Consider the following 22,555-nt stretch of genomic DNA (forward strand, 5'->3'; position numbering starts at 1 on the left):
GGCGGCGAGGGAGACTTCCATGCCATAGTTTAAATCATGGTTTATTCAACACTGGTTGGACCGTTAAGCGGGTTCTTGGCGGCGGTGGCGGTGACCTTGTTGATGTTGTTGGGTGTGCATTGATCTACTCCACATATACTTGGTATGCTCGGTACACATCAGAGTTGTGAGCATGTACTGTTGTCAAGGTGAGACACTCTAGCTTGCAGCATGGACTTTTCATTATTGAAAATGGGGGCAACATTACACGATGACTCTAGTTTGGTGGTGCTTTTGATCATAGAGTCTCGACCTCCGGAGCGAAAATTCTAGGTGTGACATGCTCTGGTTATTCCTAACAGTGTTGGTGCTTCACATCATCTCCTTGTCGGAGGCGTTGTCCAGAGTTTGCTCGAACTCCCTCTTTGGGCTCGAAACTCTTGATCTAGCCTCCGTAGGTAGATATGGCAATGTTGGTGCTCACGCGTTGTTTCTTTCTTAGAGGCGTCGTTGTTGAAGCGCTTTTCTCACAGTTCGAGTGTTGTTGTCGGTGACGGTTGTCATTGCATGTTGGCAGCATCGGTGTGTGTGTTGGCGGGGGGGGGGGGGGGGGGGGGGGGAGCTTTGGGTTGGATGACTCCACAACTTTTCTATGACACCCCTTTGGTTTTCTAAATTTTGTAAATTAGTCTTTGCAACTTGAGAAGATTTACCACTCTACTTGTTTCCTGCCGGGGTCGCCACTGGGCGTTGGTTGTGTGGCCATCATGTAATTCAACTCTCCTTTTTCCGAGTATACGGGCTTTATCTTGGCCTAAAGACAGAAAAAAAAATTGAAACGAGTAAAGACAGAAAACAAACTCCCCACTAAAAAGCATTGTCGGTTGTACCGACAGTCTAAAACGAGTACTCCTTTAAAACATATTGCACGAAGATCATAGAGCAAACATGCATATGATCCCTTTCTCTTGTAAACCATTCAAAACCTAAAAACAATACGAATGGTCAACTATTGCCAGGAGGAGTCCATGTGGGTTTTCGGAGATAAGTCCATGTGGATGTGGCGGCCATTACTTATGGAACACCATATGCCTAAAATATTTTAGGCGACCGAGGAAACCCGCAAGTAAGATCACACCGACTAACAAGAAAATGTCATATGCCTAAAATAAAATAAGGACCATCACGTAGACTCAAGCCCTTGGCCCTTGCTTCTCCTTAGAAGCGAGTAAGATCGTCGCGTACGTACCTGTCAAAGAATGATGAGGCAATGGCGTACACTCTAGCCCTTCTTCTCTGTAGAAGCAAGAAAACGTCATAGTAGTATAGTATATGTAGTAACCGTACTGCCAAGTGTACTCATTGCTAAAGATGCACTAAGTACGTACGTACCAGTGAAGGATTGTAGCCGTAGGAAAGCAAATCCGGTACTTGGGAGGACGATGGTGATCAGAACAACTTCTTGTACTCTGCACCTGCAATTGTCCCATCAAGAGGGAAATGGGTTAGTTGGGCACAAGCACTGAAGTCGCAGCCGTTCCATAATATACGATTATGGGACGGAGGGGGTAGCATATAGCACTAGGGAATAATGCACAACCGAAAGAGAAGAACTTTCTTGCTCTAGAGACTGTAAGCTTTTGACTTTTCAGCCCAGCGCATATATACTCTCTGTTGCGCCTTGTGGAAGGAAGCTAAGAACATATACGTTGTACGTCTGCAAACCAGAGACGAGCCGACCCCATACCACCCACCCCTCCCCATTTCAAACTTCATAGTCGACCTCCTCTTCTTCTTCTTCTTCTTCTTCTCCTCTTTCGTCCATTGGCGAGGCCGCCATGAACGGCAAGGGCGGAGACGGCGGAGGGCAGGAGAGCGGCGGGAGCGACCACGACGACGACATGCGGAAGCCGCTGCTGGTGAGCACGGGGAGCTGGTGGTACGCGATACGCAAGTCCCACGTCTCCGCCTTGCTCTGCACGCTCGCCGTGGCGCTCGGCCCCATCCAGTTCGGCTTCACCGGCGGCTTCTCCTCGCCGACCCAGGACGCCATCACCCGCGACCTCACCCTCTCCATCTCCGAGGTCATCATCATCCTTAATCCCATCGCCCGTCTTTGTTTACTCTTGTCGCCGCCTTCGCTGCCTTGGTGACTGACGACGTTGGCAACCTACAGTTCTCGGTGTTCTGCTCGCTCTCCAACATCGGCGCCATGGTGGGCGCCATCGCCAGCGGCCAGATGGTGGAGCACGTCGGCCACAAAGGGGTCAGATTTTTTTACATAGCCTGTCCGTCCTTTTTCTACGCAAGTAAATGTTTGCCGCACGTAGTAGTATTTCATTGTGAGATCCACCCGTTTGCACCGTGTTTGCCTCAAATTTAAGCTAATAGCAACTCTAGCAAAGTCACCGTAATGCCCCGGCCTTTCATAATAACTGTCAATTAATATGAAGTTTGAGGGGGCAAAAACACGCTTACTACAGCAGCATTCTCACACTCCGTATGCTTTGAAGAACGCCCCAAAAATAGGGTTTCACCCTTCGTATCTAGAGGACCCTTCATAGATATTATTTTTCCCCTTGACCTGCTTGTCTTTTTCTAGGCATCTTTTGTTTAGTTGTAAGCAGTATTACATTGCGAGATCGACTGGTTTGCCACTTGTCCCCTCACATCACATTTTAGAAGGGTCGGTGTCAATCCTGTCTGTTGATGGATACTTCCATTCCATGTGTTGAAAATCATATGAGATTTGAGTGATTTGAGCTAGGGATTTGAGGGAGCATAAAAAAGAGGATTTGGGGGAAACTCTGGATCGTTCCACACCGATCCCTTCTCTCTGTACTTATTTATATTTGTTTGTACAATTTACATTTTAGTCCCTAAGAAGTCACCTAATTACAGTATTCATACACCAACACTCCCCCTCAAAATGGGGCAAATATATCGTACAGACCCATCTTGCTACAAAACATGGAAAATATTTTTTCTGGGAGTCCTTTGGTAAGAACATCTGCTACTTGACTTGCTGAAGTTACATATGGAAGGCAAACGACTCCCCTATCAAGCTTCTCCTTGATGAAGTGACGATCAATCTCTATGTGCTTGGTCCGATCATGCTGAACAGGGTTATTAGCAATGTCAATAGCAGCTTTGTTGTCACAGTATAGCATCAGAGGCTTGTACCTGTACAACCTCAACTCTGCTAAGAGAATCTGCAACCATAATAACTCACATATGCCATGAGCCATGGATCTAAACTCAGCCTCCGCAATAGATCGAGCCACTACACTTTGTTTTTTGCTTCGCCATGAAACTAGGTTCCCTCCAACAAATGTGCAGTAACCTGACGTTGAGCGCCGATCATCAAGAGAACCTGCCCAATCGGCATGAGTATAGCATTCAACTTGCAGGTCCCCTTGTCTCGTATATAAGAGGCCTTTTCCTGGGCACCCCTTAAGATATCGCAGTATCCTAATCACAGCTTCCATATGAGCTGACTTTGGGTCATTCATATATTGGCTAACTACACTCACAGCAAAGGCAATATCTGGACGGGTATGAGACAGATATATCAACCTTCCAACAAGTCTTTGGTAGCGTTCCCGATCAACCGGTGTCCCTGCATCACTACTTAACCTATGATTTTGTTCAATAGGTGTAGCTACAGGTCGACAACCAAGCATACCTGTTTCCTTGAGTAGATCCAAGATATACTTCCGTTGTGAGAGGAAGATACCCTTTGATCCTCGTGAGACCTCTATACCAAGAAAGTATCTTAGTTGTCCCAAGTCTTTCACTTCAAACTCCTGTGCAAGGTGATGTTTCAGACCTGCAACTTCTTTGGAATCATCTCCAGTAACCACAATGTCATCTACATACACTATAAAGATTGCCACTCTGCCATCAGTGTAATTATAAAATAGGGTATGATCGGCATTGCTTTGAAGATAACCCCTTTTTAGCATGGCTTGTCTAAACCGATCAAACCAAGCTCGTGGTGACTGCTTTAAGCCATACAAAGAGCGATGCAAGCGCATCACCTTTCCAATGGTTTGACTCGACTCAAACCCAGGTGGAATATGCATATATACCTCCTCTTGAAGATCACCATGAAGGAAAACATTCTTCACATCCATCTGATAAATATCCCAACCTAGGTTTACAGCACATGATATTAGCGTCCTTATTGAATTCATCTTTGCCACTGGTGCGAAGGTCTCTTCATAATCGATTCCATATGTTTGTGTGTAGCCCTTTGCAACAAGGCGTGCTTTATATCTCTCCACCTTACCCTCAGGAGTGTGCTTAATAGTGAAGACCCACTTACATCCTACAGGTTGCTTGCCTAGTGGTAGATCCACGAGCTCCCAAGTCTCATTCTTCTCCAAGGCTTTCATCTCATCAAGCATTGCTTCCTTCCATTTTGGGTCCTCTATAGCAGTTTTCCAATTAGATGGTGTGGACACAGAGTCTAAAGAGGCAATAAAGCTTTTGAATGGTAGACTACAGTAATCATAGGAAATGAAATTCGCTATGTCATGTTTAGGTCCAACAAAATCTTTGAGGTGTCCTGGGATGTTTCGATTTCTAATTGGTTTCCTCAAAGCAATAGGTTGATCATCTTGAGGAGTATGAGTAGATAATTGGCTATCACTTTGCCCTGCGGTGCTAATAGGAGCAATGGAACTAGAAGAGTTAGTGTTAGTACCTGGGTCCTCATGCATGGTAAGCTCACCCTCTTGAGAAGGAAGTGAAGTATTTTCCATTGTATCTTGTACGTCTCCATGACCAGAACCATTAATACACCCATCATTATTTGTCTCCTCCCCCTGATTTTGAGCATTATCAGGAATGGGTAAACCACCTGAAGTGGAAACAAGAATAGGGCTTAATGGAGGGCCTCCATCATCACTCTCCCCCTCTTGTTGCACTTCAGGTGGGGATAAGGCAATGCCAGTGTCATTTGTTGGTCCATAATATGATTCATGTTCACGGAACGTCACATCCATGGTCACAAAAAAACGACGCTCCGAAGGACACCAACATCTATAACCCTTTTGGGAGGCAGAATAACCCATGAAAACACATTTGAGAGCACGGGGGTCTAATTTTCCAACAGAGTTCCTATAGTCGTGCACAAAGCAAACACACCCAAAGACCTTCGGAGGAACTACAAAATCATTAGATTTCAAGAGACACTCAACAGGAGTCTTATGACCAAGAACCCGAAGAGGCATACGGTTTATCAAATATGTTGCAGTTTTTATTGCTTCCCCCCAAAGAAATTTAGGCACATTCATTGTAAACATAAGTGAGCGTGCAACCTCAAGCAGATGTCTGTTTTTACGCTCTGCAACACCATTTTGCTCTGGAGTGTTAACACAGGTCGTTTGATGTTCAATGCCATTTGAGGCAAGGAACTGTCCAAATTCTTGGTTGACATATTCAGTTCCGTTATCTGAACGCAAAGTTTTAATAGTTGCCCCATGTTTATTTTTAATAAGAGCACATAGATCTTTAAAAATCGAGAACACGTCACTCTTACGCTTCAAAAAATAAAGCCAAGTGTAACGACTAAAGCAATCTATAAAAGTTACAAACCATCGATGTCCAGAAATGGAGTGAACCTCACAGGGTCCCCAAACATCAGAGTGAATCATTTCAAATGGTTTGTCACTCCTTAAACCTATACTAGGATAGGAACCCCTTGTATGTTTAGCCAATTCACAAGCATCACATACCAGGAGCTCCCTGGGAGACAGCTTAAAAAGAGAAGGGTAAATACGAGATAATGCCACAAAAGAAAGATGTCTGAGCCTGCGATGGTGTAGTAGTAGTTCTTGACCAGGAGACAGACATGATGCAAAAGCAACTTCATCACTTCCTTCATCAAGATAGTAGAGTCCATCATGCACGGTCCCAGTCGCCAACAATCTCCCTGTGTCTATCTCCTGAAAAGCACAACAGGTAGGATCAAACCAACATCTACAATTAAGGGATTGAGTAATAGAGCTAATGGACAAGAGATTGACTGGAAATTTTGGAACATGTAGGACAGGGGATAAGGACAATGCCTTAGTGCACCTGACAGATCCACGTCCTGTAATAGGTGCCATGGATCCATCAGCTACACGTACCTTGTCCTTACCAGAACAAGGTGTATAGGAAGTGAATAAATTCGAGACTCCTGTCATGTGGTTAGTAGCTCCTGTATCAATAATCCAAGATTTTGGTTGTGCTCGAGAAGTGTGGACCTGATGATTTGGCATACCTTGGTCAGAAGTGACATGAAGGCTAGACTCAACTTTAGATGAACCTTGAGAGGAAGAGGAGCCTTCTGAGAGTCTAAGCTTGGAAGTGAAATCCTCAAGAGCTCGCACATCTACCACTGGCAGCTCACTGGTGGATGTAGTGAGATTAGCATGTCTTTTACTTGCTCCCTGAACTCCCCCTGGCCGAGACTTCCCTTTTTCCCACCAAGATGGATAGCCATGCAGCTCAAAACACATATCCTTTGCGTGTCCTGTCCTTTTGCAATGGTTGCAAAATAGTTTGCTTTTATCTATTTTACCAAACGGCCTTGGAGCATGACGAGCTTGTATGGATAGGGCTGCACGTGCATCTGAATTTTCCTGACCACGCTCCTTGGGTTGAATAAGACGAGTCTCCTCCTCAATCACACTAGAGATGATATCGTCAAGGCTTAGCCATTCAGTTTTGGAGAATATTAGCTGACGACGGAGGTCAAATTCCTGATTCAGGCCATCAAGGAAGAGCTTGCCCACAAATGGTTCAAACCAGGTATGGTGAATAGCCATGTCATTCTTGTCAACAGGTTGAAATGGATGGTAATAATGCAACTCCCTGTACAATCTCTTTATCTCACCAGCATACTCAGTCACTGATTTTGAGCCTTGCTTTAAGTGAGTCAACTCCTGCATGATGCGAGTAGCCTGCATCTTATTTGATTTTCCTGAGAATTGCTTCTCCAAAGCTCTCCACACTTCAGATACAGTGGTCATAGTCTCAACTTGCTCTCGAATTGATGGTTCCATGCTTCCTAATAACCAGACCAACACTCTGTCATTGATCTGTTTTGTGCTAGTGCCACTTTCATCAGCACTAAGTAATTCTTCGTAACCATGAGAACTCAGGATTAACTGAGCATGTCGTGCCCAACTAATGTAATTGCCCGGTCCAGCCAACTTTACCGGATTAGGCTCAAGCGCATACTTGACTGCTTCAGGAACCAATTTGAGTTGTTGTTGCTGCTCAAATACTTTGCTAAAAATTTCATATAACTTATCCACACTACTATCCCCTGACTTCTCCTTGCTTGGATCTGCCATGATTTACCACCACCAAAAGAGCCAGTCACACAGGACTTCTTTTGCAGCACTCCACCAGCAACAACACACAGGCAGCACAAAAGCAGAGTACTAGCAGAGTTGATGTCAACTAAATGTACTAGTACTCTCCAATGCACACAAGCAGCAGAAGTATTTTAATCCGGCCACCAAGCAGAGATGAGATATACGGCAACACTAATCACAGTTGACCAAAAACAACCACAATCAGCAACAACAAGCCAGCTTACTCCTTCGGCAGGAACAGCCCAACAGTCGCACCAAGCAGTTTCCCAGCGTCAGAGTACGGCAAATACCAGGAGTACGCTCAGCCACGCCGGACGGCGGTCGACACGCAACAGGCAGCAGTAGACCGGTCGCGGCGCTCCTTGCCGCAGCTTTGAGATAACCTCGCAGGTCCCGGCAGCAGCTCGAGTGCGCAGCAATCACCACCGATAGCCGCAAATCACGGTGACACAGCACCGCAATAGGTTGAAATCACAGCAAAAAACAGAGAAGATTAACCTGCTCCGATGCCATGTTGAAAATCATATGAGATTTGAGTGATTTGAGCTAGGGATTTGAGGGAGCATGAAGAAGAGGATTTGGGGGAAACTCTGGATCGTTCCACACTGATCCCTTCTCTCTGTACTTATTTATATTTGTTTGTACAATTTACATTTTAGTTCCTAAAAAGTCACCTAATTACAGTACTCATACACCAACACCATGTAACAGATCAGATAGCAGTGCAATCTTTTGAGCAATCGGTCTATTTTTACCATTTAAAGCAACACAAAAAATGGATAAGATTCCTCAATCAAGACAGACTTAATCATGTTAACATCTCAATGGTGGAGGTTCTTATCAACAAAGATAAATTAGACAGCCAGCTGCCACCACATTCCACATCCCTCATGTAATAATGTTAAGACAAGAACATGGACGCGGTCGATCGGTCGGTCCAAGACGGTATTTTATTTTTGAGGAAAACGATACAACTCTGCTGTGTATTTTTATTGCATGCATACATGCGCGCACTACTGCTGCAGCATGTTACTAGCTAGCCTACAATATAATAGTAAAGTGTAAAATCAATCCTACGGCCGGAATTTGTGTGCTACAGTAGTAGGTGGATATGGGCTGCTGTGCCGCAGCAGCTTCACTGAATTATTGCTGACTTTCCGCAAAGAAAAAGGAATTATTGCGGAGGATGTTGCCATCACCGGGGGACGGCATGTCCTTTGCCAAGGGAACGAGCGAGACGTCAAGACCACATTGTACGATAGTATAGAGACGGCCCGAGATCGACGTGGCCGAACGGACCACCACGCTTTTGAGTAAAGAAAATAAAATAACAGTTTTGCTAAAGCACATCTAGATGTGCCATAAGTATTGCACATCTAAGTCATATGTTATTAATCTTACACTTCTTTCTCTTTTTTTTTATGCTTGATTCACTCACTTAGATGTGCAATAACTAAAGCACATCTAAATGTGCCCTAGACACACCCACAAATAATAATAACAAGAGAAAGAGAGATAGAGAGTTTTAGCACTTTTTTAAATGAACATACGAATAAGTAGTTAGCTAATCATTTTAAAAATGGTAATATAAACAACTAGCTGGTTATATCTATGACTAGCATGTACGTACGGAGGCCTATATATTCATGATGTGATCTGATACTCAATAACTTCAATCATGAGGCAGGTCAAGGAAGAGAACAGAGAGTATTCGCAAAAAAAAAAAGAGAACACAAAGTTTGAATTTGTGGCATAATGTTTAAACAAATTAATTCTTGGTGAAACGTTTTTTGTGGGGTTTTTTTTTGCAAGAAGTTTCTACCAGTATAGGGTAGAAAGCAAGAGTTTCAGATTCCTAACCTTATCAAGGTCATGTCCCATAAAAAGAAGCATATCATTCGCGAGGATATCATTCTCATCCGTGGTAACTTATGAGATATCATCTGTTTTTGTCTCGTCGATTGTGAAGGTCCCTCCATCTGAAGCACCGAGAGACTTATAGTATCCGCGGTGATATATCGTTTCAACTCAGCCCAACCCTCGATCTGCCCCGCATCCAGGTTAAAAATATACTTCTTCCCGTGCCGCCCATTGGCGACCATATCGAAACATCGTGTGTTGTTATCTTACTAAAAAAGAATGGGCTTTGGATCTTTGGTACCATTTGATTTCCTCTTCTCGCAATAGACGTGCAATCTGCTTATTGGATTGATTTTTCATATCAATCTCCTGATGAGACAAAAATGCATGTCTCACCAATGTTATCGAGGTCATCAATAATAGTGAGTTTCGCTCATCGATATAGGAATTGCCTAGTGTTCCCAATTTTGTAATTTCATCTATGGATAGGCGATCAACAACGGTGGGTCTCTCGCATACATTCTTAATTAAGTCTGCAAAGTCATCCTATTGTAACTATCCCAATTCAAATTTGAATGAGCGGCGAGTGGCAGGGGACCGAGTAGAGTTAGTATCAGGAATAATGGACACATGGTCATAAAGTATCTCAATACGCTCTAGGACACACCACACACATGGTCACAAAAGGAAACTTCAATTTCCATTATGTACCTGTGTGCATTCATAAGGATGAGTGCATGTGCGTATATATGAGCGTTTGCGTCTGTATTGCGTTAAAAAAACACAAGCAACTTGCCGCGTTCCATAAGAACTGCCAATATGAAGTTTCAAGGGGGCAAAAGAGAACGTAGCAGAGTCATTATCGCCTTCTCGCGCTCCATATGTTTTGAAGAACACTCCAAAAGGGTTCAACCTTTATGTCTAGAGGACCCTCCATGGATATTTTTCCTTGGCCTGTTTGTCTTGTTCTAATTAAGCAGCTACTGTTAGTTGTAAGTGGTATTTCATTGCGAGATCGACCGGTTTGCCACTTGTCCCCCCATAATTAAGAAGGGTCGGCGTCAATCCTTTTTGTTGATCGATACTTCCATTCCATGTAACAATCAGCAGTGCAGCCTTTTGAGCAATCTATCAACTTTTACCATTTAAAGCAACAGAAAAAGTGGATGAGGTTGCTCAATATAGACATAATCATGTTAACATCTCAACGGCGGAGGTTCTTATCAACACAGATAAATTAGACAGCCAGCTGTCTCCACATACCTCATGTGACATACTCCTACGTTAGATCATGTAGTATATTGTTATGTTAGATAAGGCCGGGCATAGACGCGGTCGGTCGGTCCAAGAAGGTACTAGTACCATATACAGTATATTAGACTTAGTTTCTTCTTCTCGGTATCACGGTCGACTGGACCAATGTCCAAAGCCAAGATGGTTTCATGAGCAGCAGCCAGCAGGCGCTGCTGCTGCAGCAAATGAATTATTGGTGAGGATGCTGCCATCACGCCGGGTCCGCACTCCGCAGGTCGCTCGCCAAGAGGAGGAGACGTCAAAACCACATTGTGCCATAGAATAGAGACCGGCCGAGAATCGACCTGGGCGGACGCACCGCCGCTCTCTCCCGGAGTTGCACTGTTGCGGAAGGCGACGCGGTGCCGGTGAGCGAACGAAATAATAATAGAAAGAGAGTGTTTTGACATTTTTAAAACATGAACATATGAATAAGTAGTTAGTTAATCATTTTAAAACGGGCATATAAACAACTAACTAGTTATCTATAACTAGCATGTACGTACTCAAGCCTATAGCGTCATGATGCGATCGATGTGACATTAAATAACGCCAATCATGATTCATACATGAGGCAGGTCAAGGAAGTTTGGATGCGAGGCATAATGTTTAGATCTTTTTATTTCTTGGTGAAACAGTTTTCATGAATATATTGGTGGAAACATATTAAACAATACCGAGAGATAGTAAGTTGAAGAGGGGGGGAAACACCACCTATCTACAGCTCAAGCTGAATAAAGCGTGGTTGAATAAAGTGGGTGGGATTTTGCACATCAAAGCTGGACGTTTTTCTTTCGCTAAAGGGAAATTATGGGCTCCAGAAGGTGGTGCTTTGCTTGCACGATCTGCTACGTTGGAGTTTAACCTTTTGAGGTTCACGAGGTCGACACTTGTGTACGACGAAAATCAAGCGTATACTACCGTTAATAGAATTCTAAATATACTCCCACCTTGTATAAATGCAATTAAATCTTCCAAATAAAGGAAAAAAATATGATGTGATGAGATAATTAATAGGAGAGAGCAGAGTTTGATGACTCCATGAATAGACCATGTTAGCCAAGCGTACCTAAGCGGAAACATAATTTACTGCCTACAACTAATTAATAGGGTTGATCAAAATTGACGACCTCCAGCGAAGAGCGCCTTTGCCTTTCCAACTGCTCAATTGTTTCTCTAAGCACTCAAGGACATGTTCTCACTCCGTATTAGTGAGAGGACGATAATGAATGAGAATTCTCAAATATTTAATCGGGAATTGACCTTGTGCGCAACCAATTAGGTCAGCATATTGTGTATCCGCCTCTTTGACTTCTCCAAAACAGAAGAACTCACTTTTATGAGAGTTAATCTTGAGACCTGACATTTGCTCAAAATCTGAAAGCAAGAGTTTCGAATTCCTAGCCTTATCATGGTCATCTTCCATAAAAAGATGCATAACATTGTCTTTCAGCTTTTGAGGCTAGGATATCATTCTCCTATGCTTTCACATAGGTACGTGAGGATATCATTCTCATCTATCGTAACTTATGAGACATCATGCGTTTGGGTCTCGTCGACTGTGAAGTGCCCTCCATCTGAAATCCCGGATAGAGACTTATAGTTTCAACTCTGCCTGATCCTCGATCCATTCCACATCCAGGTTAAGAATATACTTATTCCTATGCCGCCCATTGGCCATATGAAAACATCATGTATTGTTATTTCACTAAAGAAATGAATAGGGTTTGGATCTTTGGTACCATTTGACTTCCTCTTCTCGCAATAGACGTGCAATCTGCTCATTGGATTAATTTTTTATATTAATCTCTTGATGAGACAAAATGCATGTCTCAATAGACGTGCACTCGCATATTGTTATCGAGGTCATCAATAATAGTGGTAAGGTGTTGCTTCTTTTGACATACCACTAGTGTGTTTCTCCCATCCAGATAGGAATTGCCTAGTGGTCGCGATTTTAAAATTCCATCTCTGAATAAGAGTTCAACAATGGTGGGCCTCTCCCATACATTCTTAATTAAGTCTGCAAAATCATTCCGTTGTAACCATCTCAATTCAAATTTGAATGAGCGGCGAGTAGCAGGGAGCTAGTAGAGTTAGAATCAGGAATGATAGATGGGCACATGGTCATAAATTGTCTCAATACGCTTTAGGGCGCGCACACACACATTCACGAGAGGAAACTTCAATTTTCATTCTACCCGATCGAGTTTCTCGTATGTCGGCACCAAACTATTATTAGCCCAAGTGTACCGCCGCCCTGAGATAATGCCTTCCCAAAGATTCAAACTGCCAATCACAACGGTTAATAAGAAAGGCTAGTGAGTGTCAAAGCAATCGTCACCACATCGTCAGTCTAACATACGTTGCGCATAGAACATGGAAGAGCAAACATGCATATGATTGCTTTTCCAGTTAGCCAATCGAAACTTGAAAACAATAGGAATGGTCAATGGTTGCCTGGGGGAGTCCATGTGGGGTTCTCAATAGAGAGATATTAGACCATGTCTATAATAAGGCTACTGGCGAGACCTGTAAGTAAGATCACACCCACTAACAAGAAAAATAAGGACAATCACTTAGCACATTCCTTCTACTTAGAAGCAAGCAAGATCATCGCTTACCTGTCAAAAAATAACGAGACCATCGCGTACACTCTATCCCTTCTTCTCCGTAGAAAGCAAGAAACACTATAGTGTACAGTGTACAATCGTCTGCGTGTATTTGTCGCTCAAATTGATGTATTTAGTATGTAGTACTACAAGAAAAGACGATGTGATCAGAACAGGTTCTCGTACTCAACTAATTGTCCCATCAGGAGGGAGGGGTTGACCCGATTGACACAGAAATGGGTAGTGGAATAATGCCTGCGGTGCAGAATATCACGAGGGCGGGAATAATGCTATTCCCAAGCCCAACTGAAGGAGAAGACCTTACCGTAGGTAGGCTTTTGACTTTTGAGCCCTGCACTGCAGCGCACATGTACCCTGCCGCGCCTTCTGGAAGGACGGAAGCCGAGCAACCATACGTTGTAGATGTACGTCTGCAAACAAGCTACCTAGAGACGAGCCCATCCCATCCCACCACCTCGACATCCTCTTCTTCTCCCCCCGCTCTCTCTCTCTCTCTCTCTCTCTCTCTCTCTCTCTCTCTCTCTGCGAGGGCCACCATGAACGGCAAGGGCGGAGACGGCGGAGGAGGGCACGAGAGCGGCGGGAGCGACGACGACATGGACATGCGGAAGCCACTGCTGGTGAACACGGGAAGCTGGTACAAGATGGGGTCCAGCCTCACGGCGTCCTCCTCCATGGCCATGATGCGCGAGTCCCACGTCTCCGCACTCCTCTGCACGCTCGTCGTGGCGCTCGGCCCCATCCAGTTCGGCTTCACCGGCGGCTTCTCCTCGCCGACGCAGGACGCCATCACCCGCGACCTCAGCCTCTCCATCTCCGAGGTCACCATCCTTCCATCGCCCGCCGTCTTTTTTTACTGTTGTTGCCGGCCTCGCTGGCCTGGCAATGCCCGGAATCCTCGTGACTGACCGACGACGCTGGCTACTTGCAGTTCTCGGTGTTCGGCTCGCTCTCCAACATCGGCGCCATGGTGGGCGCCATCGCCAGCGGCCAGATGGTGGAGCACGTTGGCCACAAAGGGGTGAGATTTTTTCCTTCCTTAGCCTGTCCGTCTTTTTCTACGCTATACGCACGTACTCCCTCCATTTGATAAAACTTGTCCCAAAGCTTGTCCCTTAAATGGATATATCTAGCACTAAGCTTTTTTGGACGAAGAAAATAGTATTTCAATGTGAAATCCACCCGTCTGCCTCAAAGTCAAAGTTAAGAACAACCCTAGCAGAGTCGCCTCGCCGTATATGCATGCCTCGGCCTTTCATAATAACTCCCAACATGAAGCTTTGAGGGGTGCAAAAAATGCATCCAATAGAGTCATCATCGCCCCCTCAAGGCCTCAACATGTATTACCATGCACAAAAAACAGTCGTCATCGCCTTCTCGCAAATACGTCTTGAAGTACGATCCAAAAAGAGGTGTCCAACCTTCCTATTTAGAGCACGCTACACAGATATTTCCGCCTGGCCTTCTTGCACTCCATATATCTTTTTCTACGCAGCTATTATTGCTGGTTGCAAGCAGCATTTCATTGCGAGATCGACCGGTTTGCGACTTGTCCCCTCACAATTAAAGGGTCAGTGTCATTCCCTTTTGTTGATAGACACTCCCATCCCAAATAGCAATGCACTCTTGCGTGCAATCCATCTATTTTTTACCATTTAGAGCAGCAGCAAAAAGAACAAAATGTATGAGATGTATCAGTCATCAACACAAATAAATTAATCATCAACACAAATAAATTATGTGGAGGTCGACCAGTGTCCAAGACGGTCTCTCACGAGCTGCACCAGAAACAACAGTGTGGCATGCATGCATGCACGCGGCCCACACGTACTGCTGCATGCATGTTACCACTGGGCTAGACAATTAATCCTGCACTTACTGTGCCTGGTAGATACTCCCTCCGTAAACTAATATAAGAGCGTTTAGATCACTAATCTAAACGCTCTTATATTAGTTTACAGAGGGAGTAGGTTGCAGGACAGCGCCAATGAATTATTTCTCCAAAAAAGTTGAATTATTGCTGGAGGAGGGTGCCAATCACTGAGGATCCGCAGTGTACGGTGGAACAGAGATGGGCGACTTGGCCGGCCACCGCTGCCGGAGTTGCACTGTTGCCGAAGGCGACGCCGTGAGGGAAGGAAATAATGCATTTTAAAATGAAAATACATACAAACAACCATAGTTGCTTATATCTAGTACAGCTTTTAGCATTTTTAATGAACATAGTACAAGCAACTAGTAGTTGCTTATATATATCTTGATGAGCATGTACGTACGGAGGCTATATCGTGTCATGATGTGACACTTCAATAGCATCGATGATGAGGTACGTAGGCCGAGGAAGAGAGCACAAAGATTAGGTGCGAGCAATAATGTTCAGATTTAATTCTTGGCCAAGCATTTCTCATGAAATGATTGGTGGAGACATAAACAATAAGTGATGCCAAGTTGAAGAGAGAGAAAAAACTTGAAAATGGAGAAAGGACTTTTGTTCTCAGAAATGCTAGAAGTCCGACGTTAGATTTTTAGACGATCAGATTTGCCATGCGAAAACAGATAAAATTGTCATGCTTGTGTGTGCGACTTCCATGTTCTTATAGTAAAAATTGCCATGTAGCGTAAAAGATCAACCAAAAAGTTATCATACTGCAGCGATTAATTGCCATATGTTCGATCGGGATACGACGTACCCGATAATAGCCTTTCGTCAGATTTATATTGAAGTCCTTTGTTCTCGATGCTATCCCTGTCCCTAAGATCCTACCCACAAGCCAACTTGGTAAGTCTCATCGTGCAAGTGGGAGGAATTTCGCACATCAAACGTTGGCCACTTTTCCTTTGGCTAAAGCGAGATTATGGGCTCCAGAAGGTGGTGCTTTGCTTCCACGATCCGCTACATTGGAGTTTCACCTGTTGAGGTTCATGGGGTTAACACTTGTATATGCTAAAAATCATGTGTAAGTTACCACTAAATAAAATTAAGAATCTAGTCAATGATAAGGGTGGCATAGATGGGTCTACCAAAATTAATATAGCATACATACAAAACAAAATTAGCATGCCATCTACAACTAGTTTAAGCCTAGTTTAAAAATAACTAGACAACAACCATATCGCATACAATCATTTTTGCAAAGAAGGAAAAAAATAACCATATCCCATACAAAATAGTCGGTCGCAAGGTGGAATTTCTTATGACGGGGTAGGTGATGAAGAGATGGTGTGGTCAAGGAAGCAGTGGATGAAGATGAAGCAATAGTGGTGGAGGGCTCTATCCCTTCTTCTTCTATCAATATATGATATGCACGCTCGTGCATATATTCTAGAAAAAGATGGAGCAGTAGTGCCGAGCATTTCTCAAAAACATTATGACTTGGCCGCCCGAACCATAAATACCGGCGAACCAGAAATTGAATCATTTGTCATGCTTTACTTTCCCATTTGATTGATCGTCCAAAAAGGCTTCACATTTGATAATTTGCCCCTTTCAAAATGACTGGGGTTCGGATCCACCCTTCACTGACACATTCCTGGGCCAAAGGCTCCGAAGTATCCCAGGACGAGGACGACGTGGTCGCCGCTGCCGAGGCAGTGCGGGACAGGATTGCTCCTCCTGACAGCAGCCAGCCACAGCCGCTCCACCGTGCCGGAGCTTGCTGCGGTGACGGAGGGGCGTGATTTCCGTTCAGCAGGATGCCCTCGTCCGGGATTCATCCGGTGTCCCTCCCAGGCGCTGGCGCTGGTGCGCACGCGAGGTGTTCGTGAGAATGCCTGACGGCTATTTGGTCTGGGCCATCGTCGCCCCTCGCGTCAGAAAGAACACCACACCACATACCGTTCAGCGAGCAATCAGTGCTTCTTGCAAAAAAAAAAAAAAAGATTATGGTAGACCGGTGGTTTTTCGCCGAAGAAAAAAGGAAGTTCTTTTGTGCCAAGTCGATCCCAGTCGCGGCGGTTTATTGCTAATTTCTCTTGTTGTTGTGCCAAACTTCAGTATGTTGGTCGTATCTTTGCAATGATTCAGTACCTAACCGAACCAACAATCTTCTGTTGAGCTCTAACAAGCTGTGAATTGGTTTTCCAGGCGTTGATGATCGCTGCCATTCCTAACATCCTCGGCTGGCTCGCCATCTCCTTGGCAAAAGTATGACGATACCTTTTTCCTGACCTTAAGTTTCACCGCTTGCTGCTTCTGAACTTGACACTTGTTGGTGTTCGCTTTACAGGACACTACGTTTCTGTATACGGGGCGATTGCTTGAAGGATTTGGTGTTGGTATCATATCCTACACGGTTCGTTTAACAACACTCTCTACCTGCTTATTCTTTGCATACAAGATCTATGCACACAGGTGTATCTGCTTAATAAGTTCAGAAAAAAAAATCAACATGATGTCACTAATGTGGGAAAAAGTTGACCATCCCGCTGTGAAGCTTATTTGTTGTCAAAAGAATCTTGGACTAGTTAAAATACTTAGTCTTGGTCTGTGAATTGTGTGATAATAGGTGCCCGTATACATAGCAGAGATTTCTCCTCGGAACAAGAGGGGCGCTCTAGGTTGCGTGAACCCGGTAGGCCTATCCTCCTAAGCATCTTGTCTTCTTGTCAAGCAAACACGTATTAGCTTGTTTATGCTGGACTCATCATGCAATTGTTCATTTCGCAGTTGTCTGTAACTCTTGGGATGGTGTTGGCCTATGTGCTCGGCATGCTTGTTCCTTGGAGGATGCTTGCGGTGATAGGTAACATGATGAAGTGCCGACGCGTTACTGAACTTTTTTATTTTCACCATCAGTTTTCACTTAACCTCTGATATTTAAGTTCACAAGATCAGTAACAGTAAATGCCATGTTGACAAATGTATGACTATAACCTGGGATATCCTTTGGCTAATATTTCCGTTCAAGCTTTTGAAGGAAAAGTTACCGTGTCAGCAATCTCCGCTGATTTCGCTAGTACTTTGGGCTTAAGCGAATGTGTATGCATCTGGTTTCTGAACCTCTGACTATTTCTGATTCAAATCACTGGGCTGTCATTCTTCTAGGAACCTTGCCATGCACAATATTGATACCTGGCCTACTCTTCATTCCAGAATCTCCAAGATGGCTGGTCTGTATGAGCAAATGTATACAAAGTGCTGCATCATTCTGAATTTTTTATTAACCACTGTTGTGCATCAATCTCTAGGCAAAGATGAACAAGATGGATGATTTCGAAGCCTCCCTACAAGTTTTGAGAGGATCTGAGACTGACATCACCTCAGAAGTGAATGATATAAAGGCAAGCACCTGCCTTTTTTTTTCCTTCTAGACTAACTAACTACAAATCTTTCTATCTGATGTACTTTCAGCGTAGTCACCAATGTTTGCTTTAACATTATGCAGACAGCAGTAGCATCAGCAAACAAAATGACGGCGATTCGTTTCCAAGAGTTAAACCAAAAGAAATTCCGCATGCCCTTGACAGTAACTTCCTTGACTTGCTGGTTTATTTCATACCAAAATTCGCAATTGCATTCAGTAATCGTGATTGTGGTGCAACTTGGCAGCTTGGAATTGGCCTGCTTGTACTACAACAGCTAAGTGGGATCAACGCCATACTGTTTTATGCAGGCAGCATCTTCAAAGCTGCAGGCAAGCTGTACAATTTGGTCATTAAATTTCCTTCAGTGCAATACTATAGTGTTATGTTATAGTCGATTTCAGCTTCTATATTTAACATGAAAAGCTCTTCAGGTGTTACAAACAGCAACTTGGCCGCATGTGGAGTTGGAGTTATTGGGGTGTGTAACTTGATATATATCTTTTCTTGTCTCTTAGTAGTTCACATTAAGGTGCTGACAGCATTTATCATCAGCTTCTTGCCACTGGAGCTACAACCTGGTTGCTAGACAGAGCTGGCCGGCGGATCCTACTTATTGTAACTTTCCTCCTCTCTTTGAAACCAGTCTGTTACTGGAGTTGTCTGTAACTATAATTTACCTCTCGCTTCAACTTCCAGATCTCTTCTGCCGGAACGACCCTAAGCCTTCTTGCAATTGCCGTCATATTTTTTCTCAAGGTATGTTCAGGTTTCTTTAGTATAGGGTACCGGTATAAATAAAATACAGAATACATACACCACACCCTTATAATAGTCTATTACGTTGATCGGGGATTTTTGTTACTCGTGATATTATCACAGAGCCTCTTCTGCTGAATATTTTTCTTATATTACCATGATTTATTTGTTCCAGGACAACGTTTCACAAGATTCTGACATGTATTACATATTAAGCATGGTCTCCTTGTTTGCTATTGTGGTATGTCCATCCGCCAACTAGATTGTTTAGTCTGAAAAATTACATCGCAAATCCACGAGCTATGCCCGAGATACTAACCTGACACTTGTTCAGGCTTATGTGATCACCTTCTCCTTCGGTATGGGCGCCATTCCATGGGTCATAATGTCTGAGGTAATATAGTGAATCTGCACACTGCGTATAGAACCATATCTCATAATTAATGTGGTTTAGGCATGTCACTGGAGCATTCACATAACCATACATCTGTACATTTTATGTGTTTGTAGATCCTGCCGGTTAGCATCAAGAGCCTCGCGGGAAGCTTCGCGACGCTCGCCAACTGGCTGACCTCCTTCGGGATAACAATGACAGCAAACTTGCTGCTCAGCTGGAGTGCTGGAGGTTCACGCTCTTCCCTCTTCCCTCAAGTAGAATTATGGACCCACGGCACGGACCTGACGGAGATCATTTATGTTTGTTTACGATCTCGACAGGTACCTTTGCGTGCTACACGCTCGTGAGCGCGTTCACCCTCGTGTTCATCATCCTCTGGGTGCCGGAGACGAAGGGAAGAACTCTAGAGGAGATACAGTGGTCGTTCCGGTGAGCTCGGTCCGAAGTTTTCACGGTATATATGTCGGAATTATTCTTCAAGCCGGGCATCGTCTTCTTTTTACTAGTCCGATTGCTCGATGAAGGCCAATCATACAAAAGAAAAGGAAAACTGTGTCGTCTGTATTCCTGTACAGCCATTGTTTCAGACGACTTTGTAAAGGGGGCATGTAATTATTATGCTCTGTTCTCTTCTCTGGGCTCCGTGCAGGTGCAGCTAGTGGTCAGCTCCCACTGTGATACCCCCCGCAAAAAAAAAAAACGTTGAGATTGTCCTGCTCTGTTCCAAACTTTTACTGCTAGTTCAAAGTGTTCATGTGAACGTGGTGAATATTTGTGCCATTGTGACATACACCTTATCTGAAAAGGAAAAATTGCCCTGATATCCTCTGCATGATTTTTTCTCCGGCTTGTGTTTAAAACTTATTTGTTATTCCGCGTCCTTTTGATTTGTCGAAGTTGCAAACCAAATTCCGTATGGACGCTGTATGGACATATGGACGCCGAGTGCGCGTACGTCTCGGCGACCGGCTGCACCAACTGCAGTGGCATGCGACCGGCGTCGAGCAGCAGCCCACCGTAAGCCGGTCACCGGCCCCCGTCCCCCGTGGTTGCGAGCACAGGCTACATTCTGGAGGAGGAAGAGAAGGCTCTGCTCGAGGAGGAAGGGGCAGCGGGCCGTGGCGGCGGGCATCTCAAGAAGTGCTCGCTAGCGAAGAGAGAAGGGATCGAAATGCACAGTGCAAATCTCAAAGAAAGGAATAGAACACCGATGGATGTTTTTCTAGGAAACCAATGGATGATTAGTTACATAGCAGCATACGGAGCCAAAGGGGTACTCTGGTCAGAGCGACCTCGGAGCAAAAACAAGGTGAGAGGGGAATATATTCGGAATAAAAAAAATAGTTTTGCTAAAGCACATCTAGATGTGCCATAAGTATTGCACAGCTAAGTTCTATGTCATCGATCTTACGTTGAGATCCGTGTGGATATTTTCTTTTTCTTTTTTCTTTTCCGCTTTATGTTTGATTCACTCATTTAGATGTGCAATAACTAGAGCACATCTAGATGTGCCCTAGACACACCCTAAAAAAAGGAAACTCTAAACCCTTCTCTCCCTCCCCCTTCGCTTCACCGCCTCTTCCCCGTGGAGGCGAGTTGCGACATGCCGCGACGAGGTGAGTTCCTCCCTCTCCGCCTCCAGACATCTCTTACCGGGGCAATTTGATTTTTGCCACTTGTTATTTCATATTTTGACAATTTGCCACTACTTACATTGAAGTAGTTGATCTTTCCGCACTTTTTACTTTGCACTTTGATTTTTTGCCCCTGTTAGGTGGGGCCCACATGAAATTCCTAAGTTGCCCTTTGCACCCGATTGGTAGGACAAACTAGGAGCAACTACAATAGAATCTGACCTTGTGGTACAATATAGAATGGATGGTTAAATTAGAGTGGAGGGATCCCAAGCCACTTAATGTACTTTTCACAAAAAAAACTCCCTGCTCCTAGTTTTTTTTAGAATCTCGCAAAGCTTTATTACTGATTCAGAATGTTCATCGGTACAAAGACAAGATCGCCGGGCTGGCCTAGCCAGGTGTGACGGCCAAACCCTAAAGATAAAGCATACTTTGCGAGATTATGGGCCTCCGTATTGGAGGTCCTATACTCATGACTAAACGAACATGAAATAAAGGTAGTTGCTCTAGCCTTGATCTCTTGAACAATGGCACCAAAGTTTGCTGAGCTTCCTTCTCTGACCACATCAATCACCACCTTACAATCCGAGGCCACCAATATTTGGTTGAGGTAGAGATCTTCTGAAAGTGCCAATGCCTCCCGTACAGCTAGTGCTTCTAGCACCTGGGGGTCACGGAGTCCCCTGAAAACGAGGGCCGAAGCTCCCATGAACAAACCCCTTTCATCCCTGCAAACCACTCCAACTGCGCCAAAGATGCCCGAGCGGGACACATCAGCGTCCACATTAAACTTGAAGTGGTCCGTGGGTGGCGGCACCCACGTCCTCTATCGCGGTATCGCTATCAGCTGTGATTTCTCCTTCTTCTTCAAGAATTCTATGTCTGACAAGTAGGATTTGATGAAGTTGTCAGTGGCAAATGGGGTCTGGAAGATGTCTTCATGTATGGCTTTCCGTCGTGCACTCCAGATAGCCCACAAGGTGATGATCATCAGCGTAAATTGCTCCATTGGAAGTGACTCGCTCATAGCAAAAAGCCATAGCCTTGCATCTGGTTCCGATGTTGCCAACATGTGGTCGACCAACTCGGCCTCTGACAATGCCCACATGCACCGAGACGCATTACAATCCAGCAAGGAATGACGCCAGCTGTCCTGCCCTCCACAGAGTGGGCAAACACTCGAAGTAGCCATGTGACGATGGCGTAGAACATCGCCCGTGGGGAGCGAGTGCTGCGCCATTCGCCAAGTCGCAGCTTCGGTGGCACTGTCATCTTCCAAAGCGAGTTCCATCCCCTCCTCTCAGCTTCGGAGTTAGAAGGATC

The 22,555-nt window shown here is 44.5% G+C and overlaps 2 protein-coding genes across 7 annotated transcripts; one reads left to right on the forward strand and one right to left on the reverse strand.

Annotated features, from left to right (window-relative positions):
* The first annotated feature begins 1,247 nt into the window (after window positions 1-1,247).
* LOC123105894 (sugar transporter ERD6-like 4) lies at window positions 1,248-20,416 on the forward strand. 6 transcript variants are annotated; one of them, XM_044528072.1, is made up of 17 exons: window positions 1,378-2,063; window positions 2,156-2,245; window positions 17,223-17,282; window positions 17,365-17,430; window positions 17,644-17,709; window positions 17,805-17,880; window positions 18,183-18,247; window positions 18,326-18,418; window positions 18,523-18,603; window positions 18,687-18,771; window positions 18,874-18,920; window positions 18,995-19,057; window positions 19,139-19,198; window positions 19,374-19,439; window positions 19,533-19,592; window positions 19,709-19,823; window positions 19,916-20,416. In XM_044528072.1, exons 1-17 carry the CDS (start codon window positions 1,818-1,820, stop codon window positions 20,026-20,028), a joined length of 1,452 nt encoding a protein of 483 aa, XP_044384007.1. In that variant the 5' UTR covers window positions 1,378-1,817; the 3' UTR covers window positions 20,029-20,416. The 6 variants fall into 6 exon arrangements, with proteins under 6 accessions (XP_044384006.1, XP_044384005.1, XP_044384007.1 ...); XM_044528068.1 differs by lacking the exons at window positions 1,378-2,063; window positions 2,156-2,245 and adding exons at window positions 7,941-13,959; window positions 14,070-14,159; XM_044528071.1 differs by lacking the exon at window positions 2,156-2,245 and adding an exon at window positions 14,070-14,159 and having other exon boundaries at window positions 1,248-2,063; window positions 19,709-20,416.
* On the reverse strand, window positions 5,536-7,920 carry LOC123105896 (uncharacterized). Its single transcript, XM_044528073.1, has 2 exons — window positions 6,251-7,920; window positions 5,536-5,930 (listed from the first exon to the last, which is right to left on the reverse strand). The coding sequence occupies exons 1-2, from the start codon at window positions 7,326-7,328 to the stop codon at window positions 5,887-5,889; spliced, it is 1,122 nt and encodes a 373-aa protein (XP_044384008.1). The 5' UTR covers window positions 7,329-7,920; the 3' UTR covers window positions 5,536-5,886.
* Window positions 20,417-22,555: the final 2,139 nt, after the last annotated feature.

Source organism: Triticum aestivum, chromosome 5A, assembly GCF_018294505.1.
Source record: "Triticum aestivum cultivar Chinese Spring chromosome 5A, IWGSC CS RefSeq v2.1, whole genome shotgun sequence".
NCBI classification, from domain to species: domain Eukaryota; kingdom Viridiplantae; phylum Streptophyta; class Magnoliopsida; order Poales; family Poaceae; genus Triticum; species Triticum aestivum.